General features: G+C 35.8%; 3 protein-coding genes across 11 annotated transcripts in view; 1 reads left to right on the plus strand and 2 right to left on the minus strand.

The window, feature by feature from the left end:
- The window catches only part of NF1 (neurofibromin 1), a 275690-nt gene that overhangs the window by 207604 nt on the left and 51487 nt on the right, over positions 1-16599 (plus strand). The window lies entirely within an intron of this gene.
- The window catches only part of EVI2A (ecotropic viral integration site 2A), a 39011-nt gene that overhangs the window by 21672 nt on the left and 740 nt on the right, over positions 1-16599 (minus strand). Inside the window, exon 2 of the mRNA XM_067714882.1 lies at positions 10596-14633. Within this exon, the coding sequence (XP_067570983.1) occupies positions 13914-14612 (699 nt within the window). The 5' untranslated portion in view covers positions 14613-14633 and the 3' untranslated portion in view covers positions 10596-13913. The remainder of the gene's footprint in view (positions 1-10595; positions 14634-16599) is intronic.
- On the minus strand, positions 2078-10708 carry EVI2B (ecotropic viral integration site 2B). Its single transcript, XM_067714881.1, has 2 exons — positions 10596-10708; positions 2078-3809 (listed from the first exon to the last, which is right to left on the minus strand). The coding sequence occupies exon 2, from the start codon at positions 3792-3794 to the stop codon at positions 2439-2441; it is 1356 nt and encodes a 451-aa protein (XP_067570982.1). The 5' UTR covers positions 3795-3809; positions 10596-10708; the 3' UTR covers positions 2078-2438.

Raw genomic sequence — 16599 nt, forward strand, 5'->3', positions numbered from 1 at the left:
AAACTCAGCTTTCACTACCACTTCTGAGCAAGTCACTTACTCTCTCTGGGCCTGTTTTCTCAGCATTTAACAAATAAAAGGAGCTGAACTAGATGGTCTTGAGGGTTGTTCTGACTCTGGTTAATGGGATCTGGTAAGAGCACCACTGCTGTGTAGTATGTAGTTCAGTCTACCTTTTATTCCCCTGTGCCTTGTCCTTTTGCCGTAGTCATGAAATAAACGTTCTCTTCTGAATCCTGCTTCTTTAGTCTTTTCTGTAGGTTTTTCTTTGTTCCAGCGTTTTCTTTTCTCCTGTGTTTCTTTAGCTTGCGTTTCTTTCTGCTGATTAGGCAAAGGATTGCCACTGTTTGGCTGCTCAGCTTCCACTGACCTCAGTGGGGAAAATTGCATTCAGTAAATAGGAATTACTTTCCCCCTGGCAGAGAATTTCTTAAAAAACAAAAAGCAGCTGCTGACAGGAGTCTGTTCTTCCGTTGTACAAAGAACAGAAGGAGAAAAGCTGCCTCTGTAGTGTTTGAAGAAATCAGACACGACTATGACCAGGTCATCAGCTCTTTGATTTGTCTATGAGGGTTGGTATTTCCCAATACTGCTCCTTCAAGAGGTCAGGAAAAGAAAGTGATGAAAAAGAAGAGCAAAAGTATGGAAAGAGCCCGTTAGGTAACAATCCTATATGTAAAGCAAGAAAGGTTATGGTGATTTAAGGCATGTCAAAGTCTTGACCAAATATAAAAACTTTATACTTTATTTACCCTAACTAGAATACTTAAAATTCAAACGAATAAGCAGAAATTCTTAACCTCCTAATTGCTGCTAAATAAATTAACCTCAAAAACGGTAAGTTTGAAAAATACATGAAAGAACTTTTTAATGTGGAAGACAGAGGAAAACCAGTGTAATATGACAATAAACATCATGCTTATTCAAGAAAAATAAGAAGTGCAAAGGAAGTGTGTCTGCAGATAAAAAGTTGTTTAAGAGTCAGTAAGGTACTCTTTAAAGGATTTAAAGAGAAACATTGTATATAAAATTTCGGTGTCCAAAAGCCTGCTAGTTTTTATTAAGGTGGAGCTTTATTGGTTTCTTGAACACCAGTGCTGCCAGTAAATACCATATTTTATTCTGAAAAATCCCAGAGCTATGAGAGGTTCTCCAAGGGTAGGTTACCACTATGGCCTCCGTCTTTCATTCTAAGTGACTGTCCCCCGAGTTCGAGTGGGGTAAGGCGGGAGAATGTGCGCTTTTGGGCAGAGGAGCACTTCTGCAGGCATGGGCTGGCATCTCCACAAGGATCAGCCAGTGGACTCTCTCCGTCTTAACTTTGACAAAGATTGGGCCCGCCCCTACTCTGATAACTCAGATTTATCACTTGTCAGGTAATGAATAAAAGATGAAATTCTGTGTAAGAAAGGTAGTTAAGAGTTTTTTAAAGTTGAGAACCATCTGTATTTTGATACAATCCTTTTTTTCTGAAAAAAGTCATCCGAATTTGGAATGAAGCCATAGAGGTTTGGTGTGTTTTTTGGGGTTTTTTTTTTTGTTTTTCTTTTATAAGATTTCATTTTTGGGGGTTGCTTGAGGCATATAAAGAAACTTTGGGAATTCCCTGGCAGTCCAATGGTTAGGACTCCACACTTTCACTGCTGAGGGCCCGGGTTCAGTCCCTGGTCATGGAACTAAGATTCCGCAAGCTGTGCAGCACAGCCAAAAAAAAAGAAGAAGAAACTTTTTAAAGTGGTTAGTTCTAAAACTTGTGTTCCCCCAACAAGATAAGAAAAATGTCTACGTTTTATGGTGTGTGCTCGTATTTTTTTCAGAGTAAATGTCCCCAACTCAGCCCCTCAATTTGATGCTTTAATATGTTTGTCTGACAGTTTCCAATGAGAGCTAAAAGGAAATTTATTCTCAAATAGACATGCATTTTAATCTCTCATCCCTACACACTTGGAATATTTATTTAATACCCGAGGTATTAATTTAAAACTTACAGTTTTGTTTAAAACTTGGAGTATATATTTAAATTCTCTCACACACACACTCCCTCAAACTTTGAAATGGAAAAATAAAATTTTATTTATTCAAGGTAACTTTATACACAGCTTTTCAGGGAAAAAAAAAATCTATTGGGTAATAATAAGCATATGTAGATTGCTTGTTTCCAAAATGGCTAAGTTATTGATACACATACCATCCACATATGTAAAATGTACTGTACATTAAAGTTAGGGCCTATAGCCAGTAAATAGACCACTGTTATATAATTTTTTTTTTTAAAGTTCCACCTATGCACATAGGCTTTGAGCAGATTTCAGGTAGTTCCTGAATAAAAATCAAAAGTGGCTACCAATTGCCATTTAATGTATTTCATCACATGAAGAAAAACAAAAGATTGGAGTCCTTTGAGAAGAATAGAAAATCAGCTAAAAAGCGAGTAGTAGTTATAACAGTTCTGCAGGTGGGGGTGGCAGGGATTCATTGAGATTTTGATCAAAGTCAGGAGGACTAGGGAACTGCTGACACTGGATCTCCTGGTTTTTCATAAAATCTCCTGGAGGCAGGGTCAAGTTAACTGAGTCAGGGGGAGGTGGAAATGACTGTTTGAACTCAGAATCATGATCTTCACAGACGTGATTGGGGCAGTCCAGAGGTGGTGGGAGATTGGTGGAATCATTTGGAAGAGGAGATACAGTTGTCACTGTGGGTCTGTCAGATTGGTTACTCGCCTGTCCTTCCAAATCAAGAGGGGGAGGAGGCGGTGGAGGCGGATCTGCATCATCTGAAGAGGAAACAGCAGTGCCAATTGTTGATCCGTCAGCACTGTCTTCTGATGTGCCGTTTGCTTGATCTTTTATTTTCTCTGTTTTGGGAGTGTTAGAATCTTCAATGTTTTCGTTTGATTCAAACAACTTAATTTCTAAGTCATCTGCTAAAAGTGTGCTTTTGCTTGGTTTCCAGGCCCTAAGTGAAACAATTGATGTACGTTTTGGAAACACTTCATTTTCTCTAATGTTATCCAGACATACGTCAGGGGTTTCACCATCAGCAAATGGAGACCTACCTGCCCAATTTTGATCATGTAACACTGGTTTTCGCAAGCATTTCCACAATACAATCATGATTATAGCTACCACCATAGCAGTCAGAACTAAACCAATTAATATGGCCACTGTTGAATTAGAATTGGTTTTCTGTGGGCTCTTGTTTCTAGTGGTAGTTTCTAGGTTGAATCCTGGTGTACTCCTAGGTGAACTTCTGACAGTTGGTGTTGGTTGTATGGATAGATTATGAGCAGTTGGTGGTATTGATTTTCTAGAGGAGGTGTGGATAGATGATGGTTGTTGAGTGGGAGTACAGACAGATGCTGGTGGTTGTCTGGTAGAAGAATGGGCAGGTGTTGATTGTTGTCTGGCAGAGGTGAACACAGGTAGTGCTGTCCCTTGGGAGGAGGTGTTGGCCATTGGTATTGGTTGTCTGGTGACATTATAGGCAAGTGGTTGTCCAGCAGAAGTATGTGCTGCTGGTTTCCCAGAGGACACATTGACAGCTGGTGTTGGTTGTCCAGCAGCAACTTCGGCAGTTGTTATTGGTTGTCCAGAAGAAAGGTTGTTGAATTGTGTTGGTTGACCCAAAGGATTCTCTGTTGTGCTTTGAGAATTAGCTGAGACGTATGACCTTGATGTTCTAAATATAGGAGACTGTGGTTGCTTCTCTGTTGTAGCTGCTTCTGTCTCTGAGAAACAAGTGTCGTTCAGATGTCCACAAAACAAAATTATGGTGAAATATTTGGGATCCATTTCAGAATGTTTCCTCTTTACCAGTAGTTTTATAATAAAAGAAAGAAGGACAATTAGGTATCATTTACTATCTGGCATAAAGTAGGTAGGTATTTGATAAGTACTTATCTTTCCTAATTTAGACTTGATACACTATGGGCTAATGTGACCAACTCTTAAATATACTCTAATTTATCATATAACATTTGGAATTCATAGGCAGTGATCTCTCTTCTTTCATAAGATCTGTACTTGGCCCTGCTGCCCCTGTAGGTTTATTACATTACAGTCCTTCGTTTCACAGTCATACGTCTCAAATGCATAGGCTCTATATGCTGGTACCATGTGCATGCTACTTTTTCCTCTGTTTACTGCTAGAAATACTTTGATCCTGCTGCCTCGAAGGACACCAGTAACCGTCTATTACCTAATCCAGTGGTCTTTTCTTTCTCTTTTTTTCCTCTCTTGATCACATTTGACACTGTTGATTACTCCTTCACTGCTATTCGAGTAGCTCTTCGTAGTCATCTTTCTTTCATGCTCATCTCACTAGCTCCTGTCTTTCTCTTGCGTCCTAAATATGGTACTTGATAACTTGATATGTACTCTGTCCTCACTCTTAACTACTTTTCTTAATCCTGAATCTGTAAGGTTTCAGCTCTTACCTTTATGCTCTAACTCCCAAACCTGTATATCCAGCCTAAATTTCCTTAATTCTTGTTCCATCTGTGTGACTTCTTGGTGGACATTTCCATTATATATATCACTATCAGCAAATTGAACATATTAAAAACAGAATTCATCTTCATCTCGATAGTGACTCCTGTCCTAAATTCTCTATTTTTGTTAATGGTACTACCTTTGTGAGTTTCTCACGCACAGAATCTATTGTATTAAATAATCTTTGCAGCAGCATCAGTGTCCAGCACAGTGTCTTTATATTAGGACCTCATATTTTTAAAGGATTAGATTCAACTCATCGTCCTAGGCTCAGAATCCTCAAGTGCTCTTTGAATCTGGCTGAGTAAGCAGTCTTGCTGCTGCCTTCACTTATTAATTGATGAACACCACCATTGTGTCAGGCCCTGTTCTGGTTTAGGAGATACCCCCCCAATTTTTTTTTAAGTTTCTATTGGTAGAAACAATAAATAAATAAATATAATTTGATAAGTTTTCTCACAAAGGTTTGCAGAAGATGCACAGAGGAACTAAGCTAGCCTGGGAGGGCTTCAGGGAAGGTTTCTCAGAGAAGTAAAACTTGAACTGAATCTTGAAAGGTCTGTAAGAATTAATTAAGCAAATAAAACATTCCAGCCAGGGGAACAACATAAAGGACCTAAGAAAAGAAGGCACGTCTATAAGTTTGTGGGATGTGGCAGATGCTAAAACTTGAAGAGTTTTAAGTTCCAGTTCTACTTCTACCACCTAACTACCTATCTAACCATGAGAACTAGTCACTTAATCTCTCCTGTTCTCAAATGCCTTATCTGTCAAGTGAGGATGCTTTTCAGCTCCGTGTGTAATATACTTGTTTTGCACATCATTAAACACAATGGTAACTATTTGGTTATTTCTTAACATCAGGGAAAGGAAAATCTCAGGGTTTTAGATCCTGGTCTGTATGATTTGAAACTATAGTTTTTCTCTGATTTTTAGGCAATCTGAGAGAGATTTGATGGTCTGTGCAGGATACAGTAATAGAAGAAGAACTCCCTCAAGTTTTGCAAATAGATTTTTCAGTATGTTTGAGTAGTTTTCATTGCTTACTCCTCTGCCACTCGGTACACAGTAGAAAAAAAGACGTAATTTTTTTCCTGTACAGTCTCTTTATTTTCTCTGTAATACTTAAAGCCTAAATTTTAAAATATTTCTCCTTTAAACCCCCTGCACACTGCTGATGAATTAGTCTTCTTACAAGCATGTATGATCAGGTTACTCCCTTGCTTGAGAGTTCCCCATTGCTGTCAAGATAAAAATTCTAAACTGAATTTTCTTCCACCTGGCTCAAGATTACCAGTCCAGATTCATATCTCATGACTGAAACTTCTCATTCCTTATCTTACATACTCCCTAAACACACACTTTTTTTTTTTTTTTAACTAAACAGACACTTTTCATTATGCTATTTTTCACCCTCTGAGAGTGTGTTCTTTCTTCCAAACCCAGCCTCTTCTTCCCCCTCTGGCTGCCTAACTGAACCTGTCCTCGTCTGTCAGACCTCAGCTTAAATTCCCTTCTTAGACCAAATTCTCTGTGACTGACCACAGCCCAAAGAGCTCAGCCATTCCCTGAATCCCCGAAGTTCTTGTTATCTTTATAGTTCCTTAGATAATTCTTCATGTATGTACCTCACTCACACTTCTTTTCTCTTAAATAATTGTGTTTTTTAAATTACTTTTCACATTTTCTTTTTATTATCCCCACCCCCTCAAACAAGGTTTTAAAGAACCTTGAAGAAGGCAGAAAGAAACAAAGAAAATTCCTTATCTAGAACATCCTATGTGTTGCACCGTCTCAGGTGTTTTCCATACTTCATTTCATTTAACCTTTAAATAACTCTGAGAAGGATGGAGTAATCCTTGATTTATAGATAAAGAGAGAAATTCAAATGCTTTAAGCAATTTGCCAAATGTTATGTCATTATTAGTGGCAGACTGGGAATTTATACCCAGGACCATCTGATTCCAAAGCATATGCTCTATTCTGCCACCCCCAAGCTGCCTCATGTCTTTATATTTTGATTCCTTTACAGCAGAGTGCTGCTGTGTGTGTCAGCAGCTCAGTAAACGCTTAACCTGTATTGGGCTTCTTGGTTCTTTTCCATGTCAGTTTTTCAGTTTATTAATACTTCTACCAGAATGTAAGCAGAGAAGGTAAAATCTGAGTTATTAAATTATGCTTTATATCAACTTTGCAAAAGATTTAATAAGGAAAAAATTGAAACTTTCGGCATAAATATGGGAATTTAAATCATCTCTAGTTGGTTATCATCCATGCAGTTCCTACCTCCTATTCTTACAGATTACCCCTTCCCCCAAAAAAGGCCTCATTGGAAAGTGTTATTCTTTAGAGTTTAACTTTAGTTTTCAAAAAATGCCATCCAAAGCAACAGAAAACATAGGCCATGAATTGTCTTCGCCAAAAAAGTGTTTCTTCTTTTGTGACTTTTCTTAAATTTTTTTTAAAAACCCACACAGTTCCTTTTTTCAGTTAGCTGAAAAAGGCATTAAAGAAGGAAAGAACCCAAATAGGAATATAATTATCAGACCAGTTTAGTCTGTAAGATCAATTTTGATAGGTTCATAGCCTCTTTTGTCAATAGGAACGTCGTAGACCTTCAGTGTATGAGATTTGCCACCTGTCATTTAAGGGTTACAGCAATATTAAGACCAAATTCTATTTTTTACCTATCCTACTCCTTTCTCCAACTCCTCAGTTAGCTATCTAACCTCCTAGGGTCTGCTACGTCAGAATACTAGAATGTCTTAGAATTCTACTACAGCAATTCAGAATAGTCCAGAAAAAAGGAACAGGATTTTAAAAAAGAATAAATAGGGGGTATAATAGTGAAGAAACTGGCTTTTTTTTTCTAGTTCAGAGACAGTGAGGCCAGTGTTATTACCAATGCAGAAAGTTATTTAACATATGTATTTTAAATATATATATAAGCCATGTATACCTGAAATACCAACATTGCTTCTGCAGGGAAAGAGGGTAGAAAGAAAGAACCATATGGGGCAAGGGAGTAAAAAGGAGGAGAAAATATTGGATTAAATGAAATGAAAAAGGAATACAAAGAAATACAAAATAACACAAAGGAGAAAAATAAAGCAAAACTTAGAGTAAGCAGCAAGTACATGGAAAAGGGGAAGGTAAATGGATTAGAGAAGGTATTGAAGAGAAGTTAATAAAAAAGCTGAAGAATAAATAGTGCTTATGCATTTAGCAAGAAGTTAGGGTAGAAGGTTAAAGTGAACAAAATTAGACGTTGGGGGAGAAGATTGAAGTAGAAGAAAGAAGGAACCACAAAATGCTGCTCTCCGTCTTTGCGGATACAGGGAACCAGCAAAGAGGAACGATCTTCCCAAAATGGAGGACAGGACTTAAATCACCCACCTTCTCAAACTCACTTACCTTTCATTTCAGGCTCTCCTATCTGTTCTAAGTATCCTTAAGATTCCCCACCTCCCTTTTTTTCCTGGCACTACCCAGAAGCATACTTGTTAATTACTCTAAATAACCTATGCACAATCTATATAGCATTTTTCTAGAAATCCCTTAGTCTGCTGCTCAGGGAAACCCTGAATTTGTCTACTTTTACACGGCAGTATTTTGCTCATTATTTTAGTTTTGGACTTTGAGGTTTAAGTCTGTGATTTTGGTCTAGAACATTTTTTAAAAAGAAGAAAAAAATCAGCTGTTTTAACTAAGCATTTTAAAGGCAGTTATAGTGAAGTAGGAGTCCCCACATATTAGACATGTTCTCATAGATATAATGCATAAGTACATAAAGGATTTAGCATTTAAAATTGATGCTAAGTTGGATATGATAAGAGAGATGTCGTTGTCTTTTAAGGGGAATCAAGGAGATTTGGATAGCATATCCTAGACAAGGCAAGTGTAGGTAGCAGTATCAAAAATATCATTTGAATTTTGGTTACTTTGATATAATGTTATAATATAATAGATTAAAATATAGTGTACCTAAATTTTATTGTATCTCCAACTAGTAATGTTATGAAACCAGAAAAGGAAGAACACAGCAGTTCCATATCTTGAGGAAAGGCAGAAAGGGAAATTAACTTTGAACTATGATAGGAATTATTTGATGATTATTTTTTATCAATAGTAATAGCTACCATTTACTGAGTACATGCCAAATGTTCAGCACCATCCTATTTTAATGAGCAAGGTGATGTTATCATCATCTTACAGATAAAGCTGAGGCACAGAGAAGTTGGGTAACTTGCCAAAGTGTCACAGCTCTAAACAGTGGCACTGATACAGAAACCAGTCAGTCCTGTACTAGAGCTCTTTCCTTCTGTTACATTCGTAGTAAAATTATGAAATAGGAATGCTTTATGAGGGGAGGAGATGTGAGCTCTCTGGGAACAGATATGTTAGTAACTTTTGGAGTTAGTCTTCTATAAAAGGTTGGACAAGAACTACCAGGAAACCATTTTAGTCCTGTGACTATGAAAACAGCTCTGGGAGTTTTGAATGGTTAGCCTATAAGCTGTCATATTTGAGGTGATTTTTAAAGATTGGACATTGATAGGCATCAGATTTATATTTAACAATTTCAGACTTATTCAGAATTCATAATTTCCTTCTGAGTAGAATTATATAGGCATTAGTTGAAAAACACAAGCACTATTAAACTCTACATTTGAGACTGACCCTTTAAAAATATATAGACAGGACGTCCCTGGTGCAGTGGTTAAGAATCCGCCTGCCAGTGCAGGGGACACGGGTTTGAGCCCTGGTCCGGGAAGATGCCACATGCTGCGGAGCAGCTAAGCCCGTGCGCCACAACTACTGAGCCTGCACTCTAGAGCCTGTGAGCCACAAATACTGAGCCCACATGCCACAAATACTGAGCCTGCGTGTCACAACTACTGAAGCCCACATGCCTAGAGCCTGTGCTCCGCAACAAGAGAAGCCACCGCAATGAGAAGTCCGAGCACTGCAACGAAGAGTAGCCCCTGCTCGCCACAACTAGAGAAAGCCTGCACGCAGCAACAAAGACCCAACGCAGCCAAAAATTAATTAATTAATTAATTATTTTTAAAATATATGTATATATATAGACAAGTCTTGCCCCAAAAAAGAGATACAAATCTTTATTTTTTTAACTTCTGTAATAGTTACTTAGAAGAAATCCAAAGTGGACTTATATGAGGGAAAGTCGTAAGTATTTAATGAAATGTTGAAATAGGATATCACCACCCACTTTATAACTGTTATATTACAAGTCTATGTAAACTCTTTGCAGTTTTTATTTTGGAGGATATTCACTTTGTAATTGTCCAGCTTACTTACAGAATAAGCATCTTTTCTCCATATTAACAACTTTCTATTCTGTGGGTATTTTTTTCTATATCTATTTTACACTGTTTACCAAAGACTCAGATTATAATACATGACATAAATATGTAGATGATATGAGTATATATATACACATTTTATCATAGCAGTTTTCTCTTAGCTGTAAAAATGAAGGATAATATTTTCATGTCATCATTATTACTTAAATTTAAAATTCTATTTGTGTGAAAAATAAAGCATATATGATGATAATTGAATATCTCATCTAATCATCTTTGGGTTTTTCTTTTTTAATTAGGCGAAGGTGACCATTCTTACCATGGAAACTAAAGGGGATTAAAAAGTAAAAATAATTTAGGTCTGTGGATTATGCTTATATACAGGAGAATTTTATAGACAGCAAATCAGAACTTTTAGCAATTGGTATTTTGGGGTTGTAAATTCAGTCATATCCCCATGAATTCTAGTTTTATTTCCAACCCTTAGCGTTTTCTGTCATGGCTATAGATTTATTTCTTTTAATTACAGAGCTAAGGTCAACAAACATAGTGAATCAATAAACTTTAAAGGGTTAACATTATAGAAACCTAGGTGAAAATTTTTTTTTCAACACTGAATTTTTAAAATTCCATGCAACAAAACCACAATACCTGTTATAGACATCTTTAGACTCTCAGACTTTAAGTTTAAAATAATAATGAAATTTTAGTTTTAAAAATAAATTCTGTATAAAGCAAAGATCAAACCAGATTACCAGTGTGAAAATTGTCTTACCTCAGCTGTTAACTTGTTTTGCAGAATGCTGAATTCTTGTTCTAACTGGACATTTTGGTCATTTGGCTAAGAAAGCAAAAGGGGTGGTTCAGTTCAGATTAAAAATGGTCCTTTAGCAAACTGAAATGGTTTCTGTAGAAAAAGAGGAAGTTTATCAATAGTTGGTTCCGGAAGTGCAGTAAGCCACAAAATGACTAAGAAATGTACTACTTTAACAGAATTTATTTTGAAACAATTTGGAGCTACATGATTTGAGTGCTTTTAATTAACATTTAGAGGTAAACATTTGAGACTCTCTAGTAATGTGATTATATAATTTAAAATAGAACCTTGGAGAGAAAATTATATGTTGTAAGGAAAAACTGCCAGTCAGGTTATTACCCATAGTGAGATTTCTTTTCATAACAAGTGAATGATGTATCCTGTTTTCTTGTATGACCTTAGGCAAGTCGCTGCACTTCTGAGTCACCATTTCCTCCTCCGGAGGAGTATTTCTATTATTGAGTTTTGTGAGGATTAAGTAAGATAACATAACATGTGTAAATGCCTTACACACAGTAGATACCCAGTAAATGTTAATGTTATTTCCTCATACATAATTTAGGCTAAGCCCAGGTAAAAGTGTGATTAATTTTTGACCAAATACTTTCCTAAATGATTTTTGAGTTCAAGTCCACAGCTCTTTGGTTACCGACAAAGTAAGTGTCGGTGCAAAGTAAAATAAATTGGGAATCATTTTTTAAATAAGTTAACTAATAAGCAAAGTATGTTGAGAAGAGTATGAGTCAGTCTGAATACAGATTTCTTTGGGCATGTCACCTTCTAGCCTCTTTCCTCATCTGAAAAATGGAGATCATAATTCTTAATTTATAAATGTATTATGGAATTAGATAAGTGTAAAGTGCCTAGCATAGCACCTATTATAGTAGATACAGTAAGCATTAAACCATGCCCCGCTTTCCCCTGGTCACTGCAGAGGAACACAGATTGTTAAGACCTCGTTCTTAACTTCAAGGCACTTAAAACTTGGTACAAAAAGAATAATTTTTTTTAAATATGCTATAAACTTATGTAATATAATTTGCTATATATATAGTATACAATATGCTATAAACTTTTTAAATATGGTATAAACTTTTGTTTCACTATTTTTAAATCCCTGGATTAATAAGCATGTGGACCATAGCACCCTAAGGGTAGAAAACAAAAGTGTCTTAGTTCAAAGATAACTTTTAAATTTTGAATTCAAAACATATCTTAACCTATCATCTTTAAACACTGGTCAAGTTGGGAAAGGAGCCACTTTTCATGAGCTACCATTGGATACTGTCAATCTGAGTATCTGTGTTTAATAGCCAAGATAGTGAGTGATGAATTTTAAATATTCCTGCAATAGCTTTCTGTTTTGTGAGAAAATGTATGTTGAATAGGAAAGTAGTTGTCTAGTTAATTTCTTCTTTTTAAAAAGGCACTAATTTGTTTCAGTTTACTGACAAGTATTTATATATGACACTTGATTCAAGGACTGCTTTGTGTTGTCACTGTTTGTTCTAGTACACAATCTCAGATTTTTTATTTGCACAGAATGGGAGCTCTGCCCAACCAGTGTCCTTTCAAGTCTGATCCTTTTTACCCCTCAAAAGATAACCTGATGTACCACAATCGGCATGAGTATTCTCTTGCTTTCCTTTTTCCTTTGTTGATGTTTACCTTTTTCTGAAATAATGTGGTTATGATTTGTTATTTAGGAAATGGATTTTTTATAAATTGGTAATAAATTGATAATAAAATTGATGCTTTTTTTCCCCCCTCTCATTTTAAGAGGTAACCTTAAAAAAAATGTAACCTAGATCTTTGGAGCTGTGGAAATTTTAAGAATTGAATTTGATGACCAAGAGCAGTGACCTAGGGAATTATGCAAAAATTATCAATGCCTGGAGCTCGAGCTCACCCCATTCTAATTAAATCAGAAGGAAGGGGTGTGACTTAGGCACTGGTGCGTTAAACTCTTCAGGTGATTCTGATTTGCAGTCGGGATGAGAATCACTAACCTAGAAGGGAGGGTAAGATGGTGGTAATACTTGGAAAAAATATATAAAATCTTTTCTTAAATGTCTAACATATTGCCCAAAATAAATGCTCAGTAAGGGATGAGATGTTTTAAATGTGGTCTGATCTTTAATTAAGTATGCCCTGTGTCAGTTTCAATGGACATTTGGAAAGTCTCTCAAAACAATTTTTGTAATATATTGAATTGATGACGGAAGTCTTGGCCTAAATGTAAGTCATTATTTTACTTGAACCCAGTTTCTTTAAAGGTTAAAGAATTACCTGAAGTATCCTGTTTTCCAAATTAGAATAAACACACACACACACACACACACACACACACACGTCTTTCCTTTGCTTATGTCATATTGGATAATAAATAAAATTGGTCATTTATTAGTCCACTTGGCATTCTCAAAGTCCAAAAAATAATCAGCCTTTGGATATTTGCTATAAATAATCCAATAAGCAATATTTATGGAGTAGAGTTATGTTACACTTAAACAGTAAGATACACTTTACATTTACACTCAGCCTTCTGTTGTGGCTATAAATCTCATCTGTTTCAGTTGAGCTCTATTTCTTATTGATCTTGACAGTGTATTCTCTAAAATAATAAAGTGAATGAAAATGTACGTAGTCACTTTTATTCTAACAAGTCTTAATTTATTATACAAAATTTAAAGTTTTAATTAAATATTTAGAGTAGAAAACCACTTTCTTATGTGTGCCGTATATAAAGATGAAAACATGTAGCATAACATTAGCTGTGTTGATAGATGAGCTGGTATGGATTCTGTCACATTCAGCAAAGAAAGTACCACGTAACTACAGTTCAACTCTATGCATTAAGAATGTGACTTCTGTTAGATGTTAAAGCATACACTTGCCTCTAACGACACACTAAAACTCTTCAAATTTAATAACATTCGGACAAAGATCATTTAACTACTCTTGCTGAACAGGAAATATTTAATTGTCCCTTTCTACCTGTATTAGTCAGTTCCTTCAGCTTGTCTTTAAAACCTTCCTCAGATGCTTGGTGGTTTTATTTTTGCTTTTTAAAATAGTGTCAGACACAGTTTAAGTAATTAAGTAAGCAGGCATACTTCTCCCCTTCTCACCTGCTTGATTCTAAATTGAACAGCCTGCCGTGTTAAATTTTAGACCATCAGAACAACACCTTGGCATTAAATATCAAACTGACTTCATTTTTACTCCAGAAACTTTCTCATTGCTACTTTGCATTTTTCTTCACTAAAGCATATGTTAGTTGGTGAGGTTTTCAGTTCCTTCTTCATCTTTTCTTTCCCTTGTAGCTGTGAGCACTCCAGTAGATTGCATCATTAGGTTAGGCCCTGTGAGCTGTTTTGCTCTTTTCCAAGTGTCTGATTCAGCAGGCCATAGACCACTGCTTGCCAGAAAATCGCCATTGCTTCTAGGCTGACGCTTGCCTACTTGTTTTGATCGTCTGAGAGATGAGACTTTGTTTGCCAGAACCACAGTTGATAGAAATAAAATTGTACAGATAAGAAAAAGCACCACAATTATAATTAAGCAAACTAGCATAGCCATTTTGTTGTTGTTTTCCTCGCAGACGCCTTTTTTGAAAATTTCGCTGTGACTTTTGCTTGTGTTTTCAACGCTATGTACTGCTGGAGAACTGTTCCTGACAACGGAAGATATATAAAGCTCCAGTTCAGATTTAGGAGTTAAAGATGCCATGTGAGATGATGTTGCTATTTCAGGCATTTTTGTAGAAATAACTTTTTTATCTACTTCAGGAGTTGTAGGGTTTGTGTTAATGTTTTCATTTTGGCTTCTGCCCATCTTACTTTGAATATCTAGATCCAAGACAGTAGTATTATTAGCCCACAGATGGGTATAGTTTGCTTTTGTTCCAGGAGACAAAGAAAAAACTGTTGTCATCAGAAAGGCAAGATGCAGGTAATGTCCTGTGTGTTCCATGTCCGTGAGTATACTGGTAATCTGTTGGGATAGCAAGAAAATTTGTTAACTTGTGAAAGAATAACGGTTCCTCGTTTTGGTAATTGTAGTTAAAAGATAGACAGCTGATAATGTTATAAATTAGCTGCAAGCTCATGCCTAACATTTGCTATCCTGTTTGAATTCCTTCTGAACTGATTTTTTTTTTCTGTTAGGCTACATATAAAGAAACAATTTAATTTCTGTTAATTGTTTAAATGCTAAAAGGTAGCATTACAGATAATCTACTAATCGTTGTAAACTGAATACCGTGGTTTTATAGTTTTCTCCCTCTTAAGCATGCTAGACTTCAGCTTTGAGTCAGATACTTCGGCTTTTACTTTTCTGATTCCTCCTTTTTTTCTTCCTGACCATTTAAGGAAACTCCTTGTAGAAACTCCCCATCCTCTAACAAATGAGTCACCAGTCTTTATAGTAAAGGAGAAATGGGACATTTTGCTTCATGTATGAAAAGAAAATGCAAATGGCTTTGTGGTGATGGGGGGGCAGTTCAGGAACGGGGAAGTGTGGTAGCAACCAAAAGAAAACGGACTTCAAGTAGGAATTCAAGATGTTGTTTTTTCTTCTTGGGTGTTTATCTTGAAGCTTAGAATAAAGCTGGTACTTAGAAATATATTCCTAGTAGTTGTGAAAGCAGTGTTATGGTGGTGGGTCTCCCTTCACCTCTATATCCCCCGACTTATTGTGGCTTTCTGAAAGCAAAGGCATGCGACTTTTCTCATCCTAAACATTTGGCATTAACAGAGAAAAAGAGGCAAGTTTCTTTTGAATAATCTCAAAAGTTCAACAAAAATTATTGACTTTTTTCATTATTATTTATGCTTAGAATTTTTCTGTGAATATTTTGACATAATTTTTAAAAATAAATTATACTATAAAATATTTAATAGAAATAAATACGACATCAAGATCAAGGGGATTTTGACTCAATTGGGAAGTCAAGGCAGATCATGAGTCTCAACCTATAAAGGAAAAAGTGGAATTTCAGTTTTGGCTCTGAGCTCTCTGGAAGCCAGTCCACAAAGGGGACAAAGTCTGATCCTGATTTTCATTATTCACTGTAAGACTGAAGATTTAAATACAACTAGCATATCTGTTCCAGGTACTGGTAAACAAGCAGGAAAGATTTATTACCATTATTGAGCTATCTCTCAAAATAGTATTGCAGTCTGAGCCACTTTTGTAAGAGTATTTTTATTGTTAGCATTTATATGAATAGGGAAGTAGAAGCAAAAACTAGATTATTCTCCTGAGATGTACTAAATAAAATTGCCTGTCTAAGAACTTTATTTTATATAAGTTCTTCTCAAAAAATGTACATGGGAGTTTGTTGTTGTTGGTTTTTTTAATGCAGATTTATTCCATAGGTCTAAGAGGGACCTAAGATTTCTAACCCACACTCAGGTGACACAGATACTGCTGCTACTCATGCTTCTTCTTCTTCTCAAAAAGTGTACATGTACATGTTTTTTTTATTGAAGTATAGTTGACTTAAGAATAACAAATGTGAAATATTGTTATACAAACAAAATTAGCATATAGTAAACAATGCTAACTGGAAACTGACTTCTGAAGTAATATTTTCTGTTGATAATAGGGAGGGAAAGAAACCTTTCTTATGTGTTCTAGAAGTAAGATTACTTTTTGGATTATGATCTTTAATAGACAGTTAAAGATATTGTGCACTGACTTCTATCTAGTAGTGTCCAGCTTCAGTTTTTAAGTTGAATGACATAAATCTTTGGCTACTTTATGATTCTTCCACAAAGAGAAATACTTTAAATTGGGTTCGCAAGTAATTTCCATCCTTTTAAACTAGACTGGACTTCTGCATTAGATGCTAAAATGATTTAAAGCGGGTTATTATTCTTGTCACATTAGTTCATTAACAACGTAATATGCATCATAGTTTTCGTACACATTTTAACAGTGCTCACCATGGGATAGA

Source organism: Pseudorca crassidens, chromosome 19, assembly GCF_039906515.1.
Source record: "Pseudorca crassidens isolate mPseCra1 chromosome 19, mPseCra1.hap1, whole genome shotgun sequence".
NCBI lineage: Eukaryota > Metazoa > Chordata > Mammalia > Artiodactyla > Delphinidae > Pseudorca > Pseudorca crassidens.

Coding starts and splice junctions, on each gene's coding strand:
- EVI2B (XM_067714881.1), bottom strand. CDS start 3,794: ATGGATCCCAAATATTTCACCATAATTTTGTTTTGTGGACATCTGAAC.